The sequence below is a fragment of the Erythrolamprus reginae genome, chromosome 1 (genome assembly GCF_031021105.1).
Source record: "Erythrolamprus reginae isolate rEryReg1 chromosome 1, rEryReg1.hap1, whole genome shotgun sequence".
Lineage (NCBI taxonomy): Eukaryota > Metazoa > Chordata > Lepidosauria > Squamata > Dipsadidae > Erythrolamprus > Erythrolamprus reginae.
Window position 1 is genome coordinate 333,467,200 of NC_091950.1, and position 21,129 is coordinate 333,488,328.

At 39.1% G+C, this 21,129-nt stretch overlaps 2 protein-coding genes across 3 annotated transcripts in view; both read right to left on the minus strand.

The window, feature by feature from the left end:
• Nucleotides 1–581: 581 nt before the first annotated feature.
• Nucleotides 582–9,597, minus strand: PDCD2 (programmed cell death 2). The gene is made up of 6 exons (XM_070733923.1): nucleotides 9,109–9,597; nucleotides 5,482–5,724; nucleotides 2,993–3,124; nucleotides 2,340–2,455; nucleotides 1,136–1,252; nucleotides 582–946 (listed from the first exon to the last, which is right to left on the minus strand). The coding sequence occupies exons 1-6, from the start codon at nucleotides 9,401–9,403 to the stop codon at nucleotides 788–790; spliced, it is 1,062 nt and encodes a 353-aa protein (XP_070590024.1). The 5' UTR covers nucleotides 9,404–9,597; the 3' UTR covers nucleotides 582–787.
• Nucleotides 9,598–12,245: 2,648 nt separating this feature from the next.
• The window catches only part of GNPAT (glyceronephosphate O-acyltransferase), a 35,650-nt gene continuing 26,766 nt past the window's right edge, over nucleotides 12,246–21,129 (minus strand). For both annotated transcript variants that reach the window (XM_070733943.1, XM_070733942.1), the window contains exons 12-16: nucleotides 20,375–20,515; nucleotides 18,940–19,039; nucleotides 18,755–18,848; nucleotides 15,453–15,514; nucleotides 12,246–12,840 (exon numbers count right to left, since the gene is read on the minus strand). In XM_070733943.1, coding sequence (XP_070590044.1) covers nucleotides 12,797–12,840; nucleotides 15,453–15,514; nucleotides 18,755–18,848; nucleotides 18,940–19,039; nucleotides 20,375–20,515 — 441 coding nt within the window. In that variant the 3' untranslated portion in view covers nucleotides 12,246–12,796. The remainder of the gene's footprint in view (nucleotides 12,841–15,452; nucleotides 15,515–18,754; nucleotides 18,849–18,939; nucleotides 19,040–20,374; nucleotides 20,516–21,129) is intronic.

A 21,129-nucleotide genomic window follows, 5' to 3' on the forward strand; every position in this document is an offset into this window, starting at 1 on the left:
CAAATATCCATTATTCATTTTGTGACTAGTCAGTTACAAGCCAACCGATTTCTTAATGAAAACAACAATTTCCAACAGGATGAATGAGAAAATTTTAGACTCTTGAATGAGTGGGCCTGTGGATATTACAGCATATTCCAGCCAACATGCTACAGTACTTTAAAAAATTGCTTGCTTTGCTTTTTTACTAACCTATATGTTTCAAAGATACGAATCTTTTATTTCCATTTCTCATCAAAGAAACTAAACAATACGTTCCTGGATAGGATGATCTCACTAGTGTTCCATACTTATATAATGGAAAAAACTGTGAATTTCATATTTCAAATTCCATCCCTGGTTTTGCCAAAGCTTCCCTGGTTAATTAGTCCTTTGAACCAGACTATATTATTCATTTATTGAATTTATATTGCTGTCTATTCGCCCATGGCGACTCAAGGTGGCTTACAGAATATAAGATGTAAAACAATAAAAACTAACAAAAAGAATTAAATAAATTAATATACTGTAGTACAATATAACAAAAGCAGTGGGGATGGACTCAGGAATGAGTGCAGGAAAATAAACAGTGGAAACAGCAATTCATTTCACACTTGATTCTTTATTATAGTGAATATATCACTATATCGTGTATGTCATGATTTGATTTTTTTTCCCACTTCAAAGTTCTAGTAAAATAATCATCTCTCTAGTCTCGTGGCAATCATTGTTATCAGCTTGAATATAAAAGCTAAGAAAAAATTACGATAGGGAAGAAAATTATCTCACTGTTTAAGCTTTGCAGAAATTAAACAGAATTGGAAATGTCCTGCTTCCAGATGAACTCTTCAGCATAATGGTTTCCTAGATCACAATTCACAGCACAAGTGTAGATCGCCAGTGTTCCCCAGTCAATGCTTTCTCCAAGACTGTCCACGTTTAAGTGGGCTAGAAGCTGTGGCATCACCTTAAACAAACAAAATGCTTTAATTGAACTTTTAAAACTAAGTATCAAATAATTTAATCTATAACCAGAAAGTTCAGTGTATTATCGTATTATTAATTTTTTAAAACACCCAAGAGAAAAGTAGACAAAAAAAAGTGTTAAAAAGCAGCTTTATGGCCTTTTATGTGCAGTTCTGCCAAACACCCATACCTGAAATTCAAATACTCTCTTACTACCACACTGACAGTTGGGAATATCTGTGTCCAGAGGAATATTTAACCCTGAAATCCAGATGGGCCCTTCTCCATTTCTGCAGTATCTGATAACCTGAAATTCAAGAAGAATTAGAATTTAAAATAAAAGTTTGTAGGTTTTGTAGGAGTATATATGATATGAATTAAGAAATTCTTCCTCTCTTTTTCAATTGACAGAAGTCATCTTTTATTAAATGCTGATTTCTATGTACCGTATTTTTCGGAGCATAAGACGCACTTTACTTTTGCGAAAGGAAAATAGGGGGGGGGGGAATCTACCTACCAGGAATTGATCTGGCTAGCGTTCTTAATCTATTCAGCTTCAGCACATTATTTTATCCCTTGGTTAGGGTTGAAAAAAAAACTTTTTCAGAGGGAGTAGCAAGGAAAACAAGCCTGCAAAGACTTAGGGCAGTAAAAACTGCTTCGGATCGTTAGCACCTAGTCAGGGTTGGGGGAAAAAAGCTTCCAAAAAGCTATATTCAGAGTACAAGTTGCACCCAAATTTTCAGCCTCTTTTAGGGAGGAAAAAGATGTGTCATATACTCTGAAAAATACGATAATTACTTGCAGGATTGTATGAAGCATGCTTCCACTAAAATGATTATCATCTTGGTAGTTTTCCCCAAATCCTGTTCTAGTTTCTAAGGCATTGTAAAAGGCTAATAAGTGCATCACCATCTTGCATTCTACCCTTCTATCTGCAGAGCTTAACAATCATGTGAATATGGAGCATCTGCTATTAACTATAAAAAACATATTTTGAAGCTCAGAATTTTGGGTTTCAGATTCCAATTTTGGAAAATGAAAATGACAACCAATCCAAGATTACATGATTCACATGGCTTCCTTTCTTGATTAAGACATAGCTGAAGGATGAGGCATAGTATGCACACACTTGTGTGCATAATGTTTTACATTGATTTAACACGTTGTGGCCTTTGTCTTACTAGCACTTCCATGCAGAACGTTACTAAATGGTTCAATTTCCAACATCTAACTCTCTTAAATTTCATTTAATTTGTTGCTAGTCTCCATCTAAACATTTTGGTAGCAAAGTACAAAATTAATTCAAAGTGACAAAATTCTGGGCTGGATTATTCGTATCTCATTTCCATAGTAATAAATCAGCATAGAGCATTAATGGACATGAAAAATACCTGTTCTGGTTCCAAAGATATTCTTTCTTTGAATATTTGAAAAATTCTATCTTCTGGAGTTTCATGTTTTGCCATCATCTCCAAGGACATGTCCTCCAATAATTCAGAAGCTTCATCTGGGGGAAAAATGCAGCATTTAAATGCTTAAATATTGTAAAAACTGCTTTTGGCCCAGTCTCTCAGGGATGAGTTGGTATTCATGAAATTTGATCCTTAAAAAACTTATCAACAACAAAAAATGTGTCTCTCTGCAAAAAAAAAAAAGGAGAGAGAATGCGATCTGCATTGTGCAGAGCAAGACTACAAATTGATGTTGCAAGTTTCCTCTTTTCATCTGAATTGGGATAGAATGCCAAATCCACTTTAAATCTTCTGTTACAGTGATATGTACTTTCAACGTCAAAATGAGAGGAAATTGAACCAGATGTCTTTAGCAACTACAGTTCAACCTAGTTCTGAAACAACGTACTTATATGTCTGAGGTTATCACTTACCATTAAATAAACACTTAATTTTTTTTTTGGGGGGGGAGCTCTTGTCATTTGGGAACTGAAAGGCAGATCTATACATTCTTTGAGATGTATTTCATTTTAAAATAAAATTTTAAAAACAATGTTGAAACATGGACTCATTCATATTTCTTACTAGATTACCTGTTGTTGTGCCCTCATTTTTGTCTAAATCTTCCTGCTCTGTGTCATTGACAGCAACAGAATCCGACTCCTCTTGTTCTCTTACAATTTCATACTCGGGGAACAGAAATTTATGATCCGGAATTACATCTTCTATAAAACAAGAAGCCAGTAATTTTCATTTACTTTCTCCTAGATTTTATTATTATACGTATGTGAGTAAGTGGAGAAAAAGCAGGAATTTTCCAGACAACCCCATTCTCTATTTATAATGAAATTGACCATATATTATGGCTTTATTTTAACTGTACAGATACATCTTTAAAAAAGAAAAACAAATGGAATTTTTCACATATCTATTTCACACTCTCTGTCTGCTACTTTTTATGTTTTCACTTATGGGTTCCCTTTTATCACAGGGAAATTAATGAGAACAGGGAAAAATTAATTTGATCCTAGCATCTTTTTCAAGCTCCCCCACCTGGCATCTAATCTGTTCTCCAAAAATGGCAATATAGTTTCCACCAAATAGTTTGTTTCTCAGTTTGTAAGGTACCCTTGTACCTTAAAAATGATGACTTCGGACCTAGAATGATGTGTCAGCCAAGTCCAAAAAGAGAGCCCAATCAAGTAACCCTAAAAAAGCCCCACAGTATGCATATTTAATTGAACAATGGATTTAAGTTTTAAAGATTCTTCCAAAAAACTCCAAAGCAAACTACCATTTTGGCCAAAGCTCCCAAATGAACAAAGGGCATAATTGGGGCAGAAGCAAACAGAACCCTATGTTAACCTTAGCATGTTTGCTTTTTTAAAAAATAAACACATTAAACAAAATAATATTTATAAAACCACCAGCTAATTCATTAGCTAGGCATGTAGATAACTCTGTTCCTTCTTTTTCCACTAGCATGTTTGCTTTTTTAAAAAATACTGTAAACACATTTAAATAATATTTATAAAACCACCAGCTAATTCATTAGCTAGGCATATAGATAACTCTCTTCCTTATTTTTCCACTAGACTTTTTAAAAAAGAATACAGTGCTTATTCTAAGAAAGATACCAACAGAAGACATTATTTATTTATCTATTTATTTAATTAGTACAATACAGTACAATTTATCCAATTAATATATTAAAAAGATTCTTAAAAATTCTAACTTAAAACATTCATTTGCATTCATTCACACCAAGGACTTTCATTGGTTGGGGGGAGATCTAATGTCCCCAGGCCTGGCGGCAAAGATGTGTTTATAAACTCTTTTGGAAGGCAAGGAGGGTGGGGTCGGTGCAAATCTCTTGGGGGCGGGGAGCTGATTCCAGAGGGCTGGGGGGCCCTACAGAGAAGGCTCTTCCCCTAGGCCCCACCAGCCGACATTATTTGGTTGATGGGACCCTAAGGAGACCAACTCTGGGACCTCACCGGACGCTGGGATTCGTGCGGCAGAAGGCGGTCTCAGAGATGATCTGGTCCTATGCCATGTAGGGCTTTATAGGTAATAACTGTTCTGTCTGGGTCCCCCCAGACGCCAACACCAACCAAAAAGAGTAGCCAGACACTCTGGTAAAAAGCAAAGGCAGTTTATATACTGGAAAGCAAACACAGGTAACAAAAACTGTTCTTACAGACAGGAACACGATGCAGTTTCACAGAGGTTTCACGAAGGCCAGGCAATAAAACAGGATTCTTGCTGGCAAAAACAACTCTGGAGATCATAAAACCCACGCCTCCCCCAAGTCTTCCAGGCTTCTAGGCCACAAGCCAAGATCAGAGACGCCAAGAATCGAAGCAAGGTCACAGGACTCCCAGTTGATAACTCTCCACAAGACTGTAAGGGCGGGCCTGCCTTTTCAACCCTGCTGAGGAGAACCACACCCAAACCCAGCTGTTGCCAATTCAGGGATGGAAATATCTTTCTAATTGGCCCCTTCTTTGAGCTGTACGTCTCTGCCGCATGTCTATTATAGCCTGTGCGTCTTCATCCAATGAATCCAGGCTACTAGCTGGGGAGAGGGCCCCCCCCCGGGGGTCTCAGGCTGCTCTCCCTCCTCCTCCTGACGTTCCTCTCCCCCGTCTGCCTGGTCCTCCTCCTCCTGGTCACTGTCCTCCTCCTCTGGGCATGGATCCGGCAGAGCTCCAGCTGGTCCCTGAGGAGCCTCAGGCTGAATCACAACAATAAACCAATCGGCAGCCAATACAATCTGTGGAGTGATAAAGAAATATGGGCATACCTTGGAAGGCCCGTAACCGCTCGTGCGGCTACATTTTGGATGATTTGACATTTCCGAACACTCTTCAAGGGTAGCCCCATATAGAGAGGACATTGCCATATAAAATTATTAATTATTTCCAATTTTTTGATACTACTAACATAGAAAATAAAGTTTTTACTACTGGAGTGCTAATGCACCCAAATCAACAGACTATATCTTCCAGCATACATTCTTATTACATGCTATCATATTTTGGTGAGTTCTTACTGTTCAAAGGCATTTCTAGCTACCTACCAGGCTGCAAACATGATGCCTTATGTCCTGCTTTCCAATCTTTGATCTGATGGTCTTTGCTACAATAATGAGCCTTGTGGCATTTGGAACATGTGCTGGATCCCAAGCAACCACAGACCCTGCAAAGCCTAGCTCCACATTTTAGCTGCAGATTCACAGAAGGTAATTCTTCCAAAGGTGGCTCTTCGGGTGGTGGATTATAAGAGTAAGTATCATTCTTTCTTGGAAGCTGATTCCTAAAAACTTAAATGAGGGGAAAAAAATATTATATAACAGAAATAAGTATGACATATTATTCTTATGTAATTCTACTTCAATCTCTGCCCAAAATGTGCCAAAGAAATACACAGGGATGCCATGGAATTAATCTTTGTGTATTCTAAGCCCACTTAATTCTTGAAGGCTCTACAGAAGAAAATTACGTTCCTATTATTATTAATAATCAGATTTCTATGCCGCCTTTCTCCTGGGATTCAGGGCGGCTCGCAACAAAGAATACAATGCATGAAGAAATCCAATATTTAAATGTACTAAAAACTCACTACTAAAAACATAAAATTTACATTAATTCTAAAAGCCCTTACATATTTAAGAAACAGACATCCGCATTCATCTTCATTATTCTTCATTCATGGTCTATATCAAAAGTTCTTAGTGCCCCCAGCCTGTTGACAGAGATCTGTTTTCAGAGCTTTGTGAGAGACTGGGAGGGTAGGGGCGGTGTGAATCTCTAGGGGGAGTTGATTCCAGAGGGCCGGGGCCGCCACAGAGAAGGCTCTTCCCCTAGGCACCACCAGATGGCAATGTCTGGCTGATGAGACTTGGAGAAGGCCAACTCTGGGACCGAATCGGCCACTGGGATACATAAGGCAGAAGACGGTCCTGAAAGTAATTGATCCCATGCCATGTAGGGCTTGAGAGTATTATAATAGGCATCATGTAAATGAAATATTTTGCCCCACTAATAGTGTATTTATTTCATTCATTTCCTTGCTATGTTTTTACATAGTGATTTCTGTTTCCCTGAAACTTCTCCCTCCGTCCTATCTTCCTTCAATCAAAGCTAAAATCATCTTTAGTGCATCCTTTGGGCAAGACCATGCAGAAGGCGTAATCTGTAGCATGGCTGGTGAAAACCTGGGAAGAACCAGCTGAATGCGGGAAACTGAATTCAAGAGGCTGCCCAAAATTGTTGCTAAACAATCCAAAGGCAGGAAGTTGCTCCACTGCTTAAGAAAGCTTGGGCAGCTCAGAGAACTTCAGCCACCCAGAGTGGGCAGCATACAAATTGAACCAATAAACAAACAAACAAACAAATGTGATTATGTTCCTTTGAGTTGTTAGGTGACACTTCAAAGAATTCCTTTAAAACTGCATAGACATATCATCTGTATTTTTTTGCTCTTCCAGATGTTTAATAGATAACCAATACCTACTTTCATACAATTATTTAAAATATTTATATATTGGAATCTACAGCGTAATTATTGCAAGGCAACCAGTTTATGGGTGCTTAATTTTTAATACCATGAACTGTGTCCCATTCCAGACAATTCCCTTCTGGAAAGGCAGGCAAAGTCAAATGCTCTGGGGAGAAAAATCAACAATCCATGGTGTTTTAAGAATCACTTCTGCAATGGGATAGGCCCATTTCTATAAACCTGAATTAGTAAGGGTTTGAATTAAGCCCAAAAGAAATCATGATAATCTATTTGTGCACCTGAAGAGCTGAAGTAGCATCCTTTAATATGCTCATATAGACACAGTAGTTAGATTGCTACTTCAGCTAACTGCTAGCTGTAGTTCAGCAGTTCAAATCTCACCACTGGCTCAATGTTGATTCAGCCTTCCATCCTTCCGAGGTGGGTAAAATGAGGACTCAAGATTGTTGGGGGCAATAGGCTGATTCTGTAAACCGCTTAGAGAGGGCTATAAAAGCACTATGGAGCAGTATATAAGTCTAAATACTATAAGTCTAGATGCTATAAACCAATAGTCTATACCAGAGTTCAGAGGGGGGAAGGCATATTTTATTAGAAAAATGCAAAATAGTTGGGTAGTAGAGAAAAGCTTCACATATAAAAAGCCCACTGTTAGTCTCTGAGCCCCCAACTTGTAGGTGCTCCATGCATGGAGATTTTTAAAGAGGTTGAATCACTATCTGTCTGAAATGGTGTAGGTATGGTCTCCTACTTGAGCTACAAGACTGATGAAGAGAGAAAATAGGTTCGACTAGAAGATCTCCAAGGTCCCATCCAATTCTGTTAATTCTGCACAGAATTCTGAGAACTGGCTTATCAAAACATTCTGTTTGCCTCTTGAAACCTAAGACTCCCTGGGGAGTTGGGTGGCATACAAATTAAACTAACTAACTAACTAACTAACTAACTAACTAACTAACTAAGTAAGTAAATAACTAATTGACTTGATTTTATTACCAGCTATTTACAAGCCATTTCCACCGATGGGCAAATGCAAACCGATGTAAACCCGACTGCAGGAAATACGACTAGTAACTAAGTAGTTGATGCATGGAACTCACTACCAGACTCTGTAGTATCATCACCTAACCACCCAAAACTTTACACTCTTAGACTATCCACTGTTGACCTCTCCCCTGATTCCTAAGAGGTCAATAAGGGGCGTGCATAAGTGCACCAGCGTGCCTACCATTCCCTGTCCTAATGCTTTTCTTTTACTAGTATCATGTATATAAATATTGTTATATCTTTGTATACCACCAATACATACTTGACCAAACTAATTAAATTAATTAATTAATTAATTCAGTCAGTCAGTCAGTCAAATATGTATTGGTGGTATACAGAGATATATTATTATTTATATACCGGTACTTGATACTAGTAAAAGAGAAACATAGGACATGGGATGGAATGCACTCTGCTGCACTAATGCACGCCCCTTACTGACCTCTTAGGAATCGGGAGAGGTCAACAGTGGATAATGTAAAGGTAACATTTTGGGGGGTTAGGTGATGATACTACAGATTCTGGTAGTGCATCAATTACTTGATTACTAAAGTTGTAGTTCCTGCAGTCGAGTTTAGAGCAGTTTACTTTTTTTGTATCTGTTGTGTGCTCGTGTGTTGTTGTGGTTGAAGCTGAAGTAGTCGTTGAGAGGAAGGACGTTGTAGCAGATGGTTTTGTGGGCTATGCCTAGGTCGTGTTTAAGGCAACGTAGTTCTAAGCTTTCTAAACCTATGATTGTAAGTCTAGTTGCGTAGGGTATTATGTTGAGAGCGGAGGGCTTTTCTAGTAAAGTATCTCTGGACGTTTTCTATAGTGTTTATGTCCGAAATGCAGGCAGTAAATAAGTTAAGTTAAGTTAAGTAAGTAAATAAATGTATGTATGTATGTCTCCTTCTTAGGAGTCAGCTCGCTGCACACTCCCTGCGGATGTTAATTAAGTTACTCCCAAGTGAACGTGCAGAAGATGTTACACACACAGTCACTCACTCACTCACTCGACGCACGTTTGCGCGTGGAACGCCCGAGCCGTGCCGTCGCAATCGGGGGTTGCGCCCCGACTCTTTCCTCGGGTGGGACCCTTGCAACGGATGATTCCCCCCCCCCCATCCACCCACCGACGCGCAAGCGCCCCGCTCACCTTTCAGGCTGCCCGGGGCTGGGCCGGCGGGGCGGTAGCAAGAAGGCTGGCGGCAGCCGAAGAGGAAGAGGCTCCTGTGGAAGGCCTCGGGACGCTCTTGCACCGGCGCGTAGAGCTGCAAGAGGAAAGCGCGCGGCTGTCCGCACACGCCGCACCGCAGCTCCGAGGGGCCCGGCAAGCCGGCCTCGCCCAGCCAAGCGGGCCTGCCGCCGACCTTGCAGGGGAACTGGTCACTGCGCAGCCGCCAAGGGGCCGCTTCTTCCACGAAGCCTAACTCGACCTGTTGCGAACACATTTCTTTTCTTTTTTAAAAAAATCAGCTGCAGCAGCCTTTCTCTCCCCTCCCCGCCCCCAAAGAGGCGGAAGATGTCAGCAGCCGGGCAAGTTTGCGGCGAGAGGAGCGAGCGCCTCTAGCGGGCCGGCGGCTTCTCTGTCCCCGGACCCGCCGCGCTTCGCAGTTGGTGGGCCACGATGATAATTTTAAGACATGTGGACTTCAAGTCCCAGAATTCCTGAGCCAACACGGCTTGGCTCAGGAATTCTGGGACTTGAAGTCCACGGGTCATAAAACTGCCATAGTCGCTTATAGGGGCATAGAATTCTTTATTGGCCAAGTGCGATTGGACACACAAGGTATTTGTCTTTGGTGCATATGCTCTCAGTGTACATAAAAAATACATGTGTCAAGAATCATGAGGTACAACACTTAATGACTGTCATAGCGATCAAATAAGCAATCAGGAAACAATATAAATCTTAAGGATACAAGCAACAAGTTACAGTCGTATATACAGTCATAGTGGGAGGAAATGGGTGATAGGAATGATGAGAAAAAACTACTAGTTTTTAGTAAATAGTTTGACAGTGTTGAGGGACTTATTTAGCAGAGTGATGATGGGGGTTTTTGGGGGGTGGGCGGCAGGAAGGCTTTGTTACTGAGCAGTTTCCGAATCAAACCTGAAGGGCAAGGCACGTCCCATAGATCGGACTTGTGAATCATGCAATCATTATGATACAAGGACTTTTGCTTTTTGGGGCTGTCTTCTAACTTGGGTAGAGTTAAACCTAGTTTGGTAATGAAAGCTCTGCAAGAAAGCAACAAAGCTCAGAGGGCACCAAGAACCCTGCAGTTTTTAGGATCATCCTAACACCGACTGTGTCATTTAATCAGTGTGTTTTTCTGCAGTTCTGTTTATATCCACATCTTTTTAAAATAACATTTTATAGGAGAGCTGTGTTAGTCAGAGGTACCTCCCAGCCCCAAAACAGGGAGCAGCATTTTTTACTATGGTAAAAGGCATACAATAGGCTTTCATGAGCTACAATTCACTTCATCAGACAGCTTGCTCCACTCATAGTGTGTGTGTGTGTGTATATGAGACATATTTTTGCTGATAAGTGAACAGTGGTCCCTTGACTTTCGTGGGTCCGACTTTCGCGGAAAGGCTATACCACGGATTTTAAAACAATATTAATTGAAAAAATACTCCGCGGTTTTTTTGAACACCACGGGTTTTCCCATGGCCGCCCGATGTACAGTACTCTGCGTTTTAACTCTACTCCTCCTCTCCCCCCCCCCAGCCGTCCTGCTTCTTTAAATAAAAGCTCCACTTCCACCCCAGCCTCCCCATCCCTCACCTTTAATTCTCGGAGGGTTGGTACGCTCCACTTGAAGGCGAGCCTTGCGGGCGGACAAGACCACCCTAACTTGCCTGAGGGGGGAGGAGCTTTAGGGCATTTTTGGGTCAAGGGGCCTTGCGCTAATCGCGATGATGGCTTGCGGTGGGCCCGTCACAACCTTCCGGTAGCCTCCGCCCACAGCTCAGTGTCACCTCAAGCACCAAATGGCACGGCTGCCACTTTTTCCGCCGCCATCACTTACTGCTGCCCACTGCCGCCTCTTCTTCCCCCACCCACCCAATTCATCTCCCTTAGTGGTAGCGTCTAACCTCCCAATTGACCAGCCTGGAATCCCGACTTCGAGTCCTGGCCTGGATCCTTCTTGCCTTGAGCCTTCCCCTACCCTGACCCTGAGCACCAGTGCTGCTGCCACTGCTATGTGAGACGCCGGCAGCAAGCACAGCAAAGCCCCCAGCTTGCCGCCCCATTGCCCCTGCGGGTTCTGGGGGTAAGTAAAACCAGGAATGGAGAAGGAAGGAAGGAAGGAAGGAAGGAAGGAAGGAAGGAAGGAAGGAAGGAAGGGTCTCTACTTTGTGGAAATTTGACTTCTGCGGTCGGTTTTGTAACGTATCCCCCATGAAAGTCAAGGAACCACTGTATAAGAATGCACCAATATTTCCACCTTCTTTTAGGGGGGGAAAGATGCGTTTTATAATCCGAAAAATACTCTGAAAAAATGGTACTTTATCATAGTCTCAATGTAAGTATTTTAGATGGCCTGTAGAGTTGATTTCCTGATCTGGTCTATATGGAGGAACTGACATACGGTATGTTTACTACATGGCTTGTCCAAATTATGTTCTGTAACACTGGAAACCATATCAAATATATAAAGAGGCCAGTTTTATCAAAAGTACCCAAGATTGTGACACTAAGAATCTAAGTACATACACAGCGAGATACCCTGTAGTGGCAAACATTGCATGTTCACAATTACAACATAGCCTGTGTTACAATTCTGCCTTACCCTCCAATTGCAAATCTATACAAGTGGATATAAGAGTTTACAGGAGGCAGGATAGTTCTGAGCAGAAACGAGGAGATCAGTCAACAAGGGAGGACTGACCTACCATTATATTGTGTTCCACTTTTAAAACCTAATAGCAAGGAAAAGAGGAAAAAATGTCTTAGAAACATAGAAGACTGACTGCAGAAAAAGACCTCATGGTCCATCTAGTCTGTCCTTATACTATTTCCTGTATTTTATCTTACAATGGATATATGTTTATCCCAGGCATGTTTAAATTCAGTTACTGTGGATTTACCAACCACGCCTGCTGGAAGTTTGCTCCAAGGATCTACTACTCTTTCAGTGAAATAATATTTTCTCACGTTGCTTTTCATCTTTCCCCCAACTAACTTCAGATTGTGTCCCCTTGTTCTTGTGTTCACTTTCCTATTAAAAATGCCTTGCACATTTAAGATGGTGTGCAACAAGCGAGAACAGCACACACGCCTCCTGTGTTAGTTTTTAATATTCCAAGAGTTGCAAATACCACTTTTTAAAATCAGTTACATCATTAACATTTTGTGGGAATTAATTTCCATGAAACAGATTAATCTCTTCATAAATACAATGGCAATCATAGTTTTCTTTAAATATCACTTTCAACTTTATATAACCTTAGCTTACTTTTTTTTCACAACCACAAAGCAACCATATAAAAGCAATCACCTTGTTATCATGACAAACATTTCAGATATTACCTTATTATTCAAATATTAGTTATCTGGATGAAAGAGGGAGTCAGGTGATATTTACTGCAGAGAACTTGAATGTACAAAGACTCCTAAGCATTAATGCTGATAAAGTTCCTCAAATGATGGTGTAAACAGTTTGACTTCTGGAATTCTTCTCCACCACTCTGTAGCAAAAACATGTCAAGGTGGAATGGGTATTTTGTAGTCTTCAATAACATTTTCCTCACTGTGCACCTCATTTCCAACCGAGTTCCACCATCAACGGTACAGGGTATACTTATTGGCAAGCCATTCTAGCCTTCTTCAATTAAAGTCTTGCAGTCATTGTGTTCCTTACAGGTATCCTAGATTCTAAAAAAAAAAAAGGAATACAATGTGCCAACAGTTTGAGCAGAGAGAAGGAAAGATCTCAAGAAACATTCCAAAGCTTTTATACAAATAGTGCACCTTTTTAAAGTATGCATCTAAGAGAGACAAAAATATTTAATAAACTGAAACTAATTGTCAGAAGTGGTGGTATTTTAAGCATCAATAAGTGTCACTGGTTTTTATAGCCTGATAAATGTGATAGGAAGTCACAAATAATCATGAGCAAATAAATTTTTGTCTAGGATAATGTATTTTCTTTATAGTTGTCTTTAACCGTTTCTATTAATAATGGTAGAATTATTAACATCTATTGAAATCACAATAGAGCTCCAACTCCAAAATATTGAAAACAGATTATATTAATACTATACTGTGAGAAATGTAAAAATACTAAAATATAATACCTTCTGCTTTGAAAAACATAAGAGGTTTATATAAGTTCCCTTATTCTACACGATCAAATTCAGTCTGAATAAGAGTACAGTGATCCCTCGATTTTCGCGGGTTCAAACTTCATGAAATGGTTATACCACGGTTTTTCAAAAAACATTAATTAAAAAATACTCCGGTTTTCCCCCCCTATACCACGGTTTTTCCCACCCGATGACGTCATACGTCATCACCAAGAGTCACTTCTCTCTCTCTTTCTCTCTTTCCTGTCATTCTCTGCTTCAATCATTTTCTCATTTCTCTTTTTTTCTCCCCTTTTTTCCATCATTTCTCTCTCTCTCTCTCTACCTTCCACTCTCCCCCCTCTTGCTCTCTCTCTCTCTCTTTCTCCCTCTCCCTCTCTGTGAGAATGCCTGCCCCGCCTCTCCTGCAGCCCCCTCGCTGATAGCTGGGACGAAAGCGCTCTCAGCTAAGTGACTGCGAGAGGGGTGGGGCGGGCATTCTCAGAGCGGTGAGCGGCCGAATGAGGAGGACAAGAAGCTGTAGCCGCCAGCGCTGCTGCAGGAGGACCCATGTCCCAAGAAAGCCGGTGAGAGGGGCGGATCGGGCGGGTGGGGGGTAGCAGCGAGGGGGCCGGAGACGCTGGGGGCGGCGGCCGACATTCAAAACAATCTTTGCTGGCCTCCGCACTTCCGTCACTCCCCACCCCCAACTTCAAGCCCGGCTCCTTGCACAGCCTTGGAAAAGGGTGCGTGGGGGTAGTTTTTGGCTGTCCATAGCCAAAAATGGTGTTTCTTACTTCCGCATCTCTACCTCGCGGAAATTCGACTTTCGCGGGCAATCTGGGAACGTAACCCCCACAAAAATCGAGGGATCACTATATTATAAAAAGCTAAGTTTTACTAAACCAGAAAGTATTAGTTCATCTAACGTAGTACTCTGCCTGCACTAACAGGAAGTAAATTTCCAAGATTTTATTTGGACTTTTTCAAGTTAAGACAAAAGTTTACAATTAAAAATAAAAATGCCCTGGCTTTATTAGTTTTAAAAACCACTTTTCTCCCTAAAATTGTTCCAAAAGGATAAGACATTCCTTATAATTTAAGGATATTTCACAAGTTCCTACATTCCTTAAGAGTTGTAGGTTGCTCTACAAAAACGTACTACAGGAAGAAGCTTTGTCAATATAGATAATACATCTTCTTACAAGTGCCTCCTGCCAGTCTGTGGCATGCCAGGCTACCATAGGAACCCATTAGAGAAAGACTTTTCCCTGCTTTCTGCCACAAGCTCAACAAATGGTAGTAGTAGGTTAATTACATTTTTTAAAACCCCGCACAAATAGAGCAAATAAGCCATTTGATGAAATTTTCCCACTCCAATTTCTCTGCAATTCAGTATATCCTGTTGTATCCATTTTCAAACCGTATTAAAATTTCTAACACTTGTAGTGTTTTGTTGTTTTCATCAACAGCAAAACAACAGTTTAAAAATCTAGACATAAGAGCCCGGGATGGCACAGCAGGTAGAGTGCTGTACTGCAGGCCACTGAAGCTGACTGTAGATCTGCAAGTCATCAGTTCAAATCTCATCACCGGCTCAAGGTTAACTCAGCCTTCCATCCTTCCGAAGTGGGTAAAATGAGGACCCAGATTGTGGGGGCAATAGGCTGGTTCTGTTAAAAAAGTGCTATTGCTAACATGTTGCAAGCCGCCCTGAGTCTAAGGAGAAGGGCAGCATAAAAATTGAATAAACAAATAAAATAAATAAATACTTGTAATAGTATATCAATAAAATTATCTTAGGTCATAGTTCCCATTTCCAGGTTCCTATATATCAGTTATGCGAGTTTATACTTATCACATCTTAAAATAAGACCATCCCAAATTACAGGAACACATACAAAATACAAAGAAGATTTTGTTTTGGTGATAAAATTCCACCCATCATCTAATTGACATGAAAGAAAAAACAGGAAGCACAAACTAATGTAGGAATGTGAATAGTATAGGTCTGTGGCTATACTCAGGTAAGAATGTTGGACATTTGCAATTGCTAACAAGGTGTTCCACCCTAATTTATGTGAATTACATGATAACAATTCAGTTAAAACTGGTTTTATTTGCATGGAATAAAATGAACAATGTATATAAACAGAGTGATGCAATGAAAGGCCGGAACATTTTATCCAGATACATACTTACCAAACATTCCTGCAGCCTTCGCCAAGGACTCTTTATTCACTCTGTAACTGCATCCATCCATCCTAGGGGTGGAGGTGACAACGGAAGGAGAAATAATTTGAATGAGATTCTGTAATAGCCAATACCCTGTTTCCCCAAATATACGTCACCCCCAAAAGTAAGACATAGGAGAGGTTTCATAGAATTGCCTAATATAAGGCATCCCCCAAAAGTAAGGCGTAGGAGACGTTTCGTTTCGCAGCCTTTCCGAGCAGAACATATATAACATATATTTGAAGAAAGTATAATTGTTGCACATGGAAATAATGGTACAGTAGTAGTAAGGAATTCTTGATAGGATTCACAGTTTGTCTGCTTATATGACAACTACTGTACAGTATATAATAAATGTTCATTTTTTTTGTTCAGCAATAAATGTGAATTCTTCTTCATTGAAAAAAAATAAGACATCCCCTGAAAATAAGATGTAGCACATCTTTGGGAGCAAAAATTAATATAAGACGCTGTCTTATTTTCGGGGAAACAGGGTATTTATTGGGGAAGAAAGAGTCTAAAAATTCCCTATTCTGAGCATGTAACAACATTAAACTCATTAATTATGCCAACAGTGCAAAGAGTTTCAGACATTAAATACTGAAGTACATCATTTAGCACTTTGATAGAGCTGGCAATGCTTCTTACTGTTTGAAACTTAGACCTTTTTTGTCTTTTTAAAAGAAAAGTAATAACAATAACTATTCATTTTAATCTGGGGGCATAGTTGTTAATTTGTTATCTAAAAAAACCAAATAGCACATAAAACATTTATCCTCTGAACGATTTTATGATGTCATCAGAATCCATGCCACACTTGTTGGTATGGTTCAGGTCAAGTATTGATGCTGTCATTAGTTTAACTATGCAAAATAATTAGATCAATGTATTTTATTTATCTATGGTATTAAATGTTATTTATTAATTAAATTCTTATGACTCCTGTTTTCCCTATGAAGAGCAACAGATTTTATTGTAAGGCATATGCTAATACCATATGTTTGTCATTTTGATATTGGCTGCCAAGGCAATATTGCCCCTAACTCTATGGGGAATGAATACATCAAATCTCTGAATTTTGTCCTTCGTGACATCATTACATATCTGTCAAATAATGGACATCTGATCTCATACTGTCTGCAAGTCATAAAAATACATATTTGAGTGTTTGTTCTGGCTTTCAAATTAGGACCGCTAAAAAGAGTTGTCATTTTTCCTTGACATGGAATTCCCAGATTCTCTTCTATATCTGATATTCCAGATTGCAGTAACAACAGTAGCGGTAGAGTTTGCAGGAACTTTCCAGTAGTTTATTTTATTTTATTTATCAGATTTGTATGCCGCCCCTCTCCGTAGATTTGGGGTGGCTAACAACAATAATAAGACAATATAAACAAATCTAATATTTAAGTTAATTTAAAAACCCCAATTTAAGAAACCAATCATACATACATACCATGTATAAATTTTATAAGCCTAGGGGGAAGGGAAAGTCTCAATTCCCCCATGCCTGGCGACAGAGGTGGGTTTTAAGGAGCTTACAAAAGGCAAGGAGGGTGGGGGCAACTCTGATATCTGGGGGGAGTTGGCTCCAAAGGGTCGGGGCCGCCACAGAGAAGGCTCTTCCCCTGGGTCCTGCCAAACGACATTGTTTAGTTGACGGGACCCAGAGAAGGCCAACTCTGTGAGACCTAACTGGTCGCTGGGATTCGTGCAGCAGAAGGCAGTCCCGAAGTTCTCTTAAATATTTCAGTTTCAGCCCTATCTATTACACGTGCAACTATTGATTGACTGATTGATTTGATTTGATTTGATCTCTATGCTGCCCTTCTCAACTAACTTAGGGCAACTTACAAAATGGCTTACCCATGCTTATGGGTACAAGAACACCTGCTTCTACACAGTACCTACTCCTACATACCCAAGTCCTAAGAAGGTATATTCTTATGGATGTTGCCATGGATTTGCCTTTACAGTGTTCCCTTGATTTTCACGGGTTCAAACTTTGTGAATAGTCTATACCACAGTTTTTAAAAAAATATTAATTAAAAAATACTTCATGGTTTTTTTTCTATACCATGGTTTTTCCCGCCCAATGACGTCATACGTCATCGCCAAACTAATAATTTTTGCAAATAAATAACAAAAAAATAATTATTGTTAATAAATAATTATGTTTATAAATATCAGGATCACTAAGTGTCTTATTCAATGGTGAGTACTGGTACTCACCAGTAATAATGGTGAGTAAATGGTTGTTAAGGGAATGGGAAATGGTAATTTAGGGGTTTAAAGTGTTAAGGGATGACTTGTGATACTGTTCATAGCCAAAAATGGTGTATTTACTTCCGCATCTCTACTTCATGGAAATTCGACTTTTGCGAGCGGTCTCGGAACGCATCCACCGCAAAAATCAAGGGAACACTGTAGTGCCAAAAATGGTTGTATCTTTTTCCCCCCCATGATACAAACCAGGCTATAGGACAATTGGCCAGAAGAAGCAAGCCCCTCCTTACGGCAGTTTAAGATGGGATGTAAAACCTTATTCACACAGTCTTAATGGTTTATTGGAACTTTTATATTTTTTAATTAAAATCTGAATAATCATTTTCATGGATACTTGATTGTCCAGTACGCACTCAGAATCACAAAGGGAACAAATGATTGGTTTATATATCTTCCTATACAGGAGGTATATAAATCTTTAAGGGGGGAAATAAACATATACAAACTAGCTATCTAATCTCCTTTGCGGTCTGTATATGTACTGCAACATATACTGCTCAAAAAAAAAGGTAACATTTAAAACAACAAATTATAACTCCAAGTAAATCAAACTTCTGTGAAATCAAACTGTCCACTTAGGAAGCAATACTAATTGACAATCAATTTCATTTTGTTGCCAGTTCAACTTTGTACAGAACAAAGTATTCAATGAGAATAATTCATTCATTCAGATCTAGGATGTGCTATTTGAGTGTTCCCTTTATTTTTTTGAGCAGTGTATAATGTCTCCAAAATTGGGTGGAAAGTGAGAACAGGACAAGGAAAGCTCCCTTCATGGGCAAAAAGATGCTCTTGGTTTTATCTACAGCTCTAGGGAATCTAGGCAAGGGCCATACTACAGTTCTTTTAAATTTTGCATTTAGCACTAAATGCTTTGTAGAATGGTAATAAAATTACGATAGATTCCTTCTACTGAATATTTTCTACTGTTAGGAGATTTATAGTAATTCAGTTTCTTTGTTGAGTTCCAGATATATACTCACATTTTTATTTTGGACACCATGCCTAGTCGCACAAAAGCAGCCAAAGCATTTTTCTGCATATCCGAAGACAGGACCTCATAACACTGAGTGCTCCCTAAACAGGAGGAATGGGGGTCAATGAAAAATGATGTCCTTCTATTTAAGAGCTAACATCAATATAGTTCTGTAATGTCCAAATCCCATACCTGTCTCCAGAAGCTGGGAAGCAAGGCTTCGGACTCCAAATACAAAGTGCTTCTCCGTAAAGGCTTCATTTGTTTCATTAAAAAGGTATTTGCAGATTATCTAAGAAAAACACATTTAAACGGGTGTTACATTGGTATTACTAAGATCACAAAATAGCCACTGTTCTTAGGTAGGCATACAACAAAACTGAAAACATTTGAGCTGAAAATACTTCACATGAAAGTATTTAAAATTCACGTATATGAAAGAATTGAAGTTGGTGGTTAAGAGCTATTTTCAAAAAAATAATCCCAGTAAAAATATGTTTTCCTTTCTTCTTTGAATGGAAATTTTCCCATAGTGTATACCTCAATCTATTTCTGGAACGTTTATGTTACAAAGCATTTTGTAAACAAGAACTGGATCTGTCTGTGTCATGAGTGATATAAGGATAAGTAAAAAGCCAGAAAGACAAATAGGAAGAGGCTTGGTAAGACAATTTCACTGCATCATTTAATCATATAATATAATAGTACTCAAGTATATCTAAAATATCAACTTAGTGAGGTGATGCAATCTTACATAAAAGGGTATGCGTGTTTCATTAATATCTGTGCTAATCAATTAGAGCACATTGGTAATACTAGTTATCTTGCTTAAATTAGAAAAATGATGTTAGCGGAAGGAAGAAATTATCATTCAATGAATCAACTTAAAATTTAATCTTGTGAGCCGGCCCGAGTCTTTGGAGAAGGGTGGCATACAAATCTAAATAATAATACTGTAATAATAATAATAATAATAATAATAATATTAATAATAATAATAATGCCCTAAACCGCTTTAAATATAGGTCACATGGTGGCTCCCTGATCGTATTGAGAGTTAAGCTCCAAACCTAGACAGCACAGCATGAAATTGTTTGAATTAAAGACTCAGACATCTGAAAAGTAACAAAACTACCTGCTCTCATTTGAATATATTGTAAATCAAGGTCATCACTTGGAGGCCCTCTTTTGGGTGCCCTGGCCATCATAAATTAGATAGAAGGAAAGAAAGCAGACGGCCTTTTTCATGGCATTGCCCTCAACACTTTCCCAAGGAAATTCATATTATCATCTAACTTGATGAACTGTAATTGTTGGGCAAAGATCTCTTTATTTGCCAGACGTTTAACTCTATGCTAGATATAATATTTGCACTTTATCGCTAATTGTTTTGGTTTTTTGCTTATCTGTAAATCTCTGCAATCTTGTTTTCAAGATGGACTTTGTGATTCTTCATTTTTATGCTCAGAAAGCATATTTATATTACAGACATACAAACTATTGGAATTGGGAGAATATATTTACAACACGAGTTAAGGACAGAAGCTCAGCACTGACATGTAATATTTATTATCACTCCCAGCAACAAAGATGGCCACTAGTGAAAAGAATGTTGAAAAACTCATACCTGATAACCTTCCACAAATGGTTTAAACATCTCACTCAAAAAAGTTATTACTGTATTTCCTTTCTCTGTGACAAAGATTTGCTGTGGTGTGTCTTGAATGGCTCCACATTTTGTAAGCAAGAAACAACCTTCTTCAAAATCCTAGATATTAAATAAATCACTGTTATAATTTTTTTATACTGGCTGTAAACTCAAACGTAACATCTATAATTTGTTCTAATGTCAACCAATATGCATAGAGTGCAAAAAACAAATCTACGGACCATGTTGACATCTCAATGTTTTTTTATTAAAGTTCAAAGTCATGTGATAGTGAAATGGATGGATGGATGAATGGATGGATGGACAAACAAAAAAAATAAACAAATGTTGTTTAAGTAACTGGAGGGAGGGTGGGAAATCAAGATTCTATTCCTGAAAACCACTAGCAGCATTTACTGTTTTGGAAGCCCAGCTACCTCATATACTCCAAACCAGGGGTCTCCAAACTTGGCAACTTGAAAACTTATGGACTTCAAATCCCAGAATCCTTCAGCCAGCATAGTGATTTAAGAATTCTTGGAGTTGGAAGTCCATGCATCAAGCTTGAGAAAACACAGCTCTATCCTATCATAAACAAAGCCAAGCTGTACATATGAGGTATGATGATATAGTGGAAATAGAATCCAATTAGGGATTTCTAAATGAAACCCTGCTTTTCAAGCTAAAAGACATTAGACCTGATATGCATCCAGACTAGTACAGTCCATTTCCCA

What these genes read in the sequence shown, in the direction of transcription:
- PDCD2 (XM_070733923.1), bottom strand. Translation starts at nt 9,403, where the DNA reads ATGTGTTCGCAACAGGTCGAGTTAGGCTTCGTGGAAGAAGCGGCCCCT. An exon ending in GGCATCATGTTTGCAGCCTG is followed by an intron (nt 3,125 to 5,481) that starts GTAGGTAGCTAG and finishes CTTGTTTTATAG; the next exon opens with AAGATGTAATTCCGGATCAT. An exon ending in AAATGAGGGCACAACAACAG is followed by an intron (nt 2,456 to 2,992) that starts GTAATCTAGTAA and finishes TTTTTCCCCCAG; the next exon opens with ATGAAGCTTCTGAATTATTG.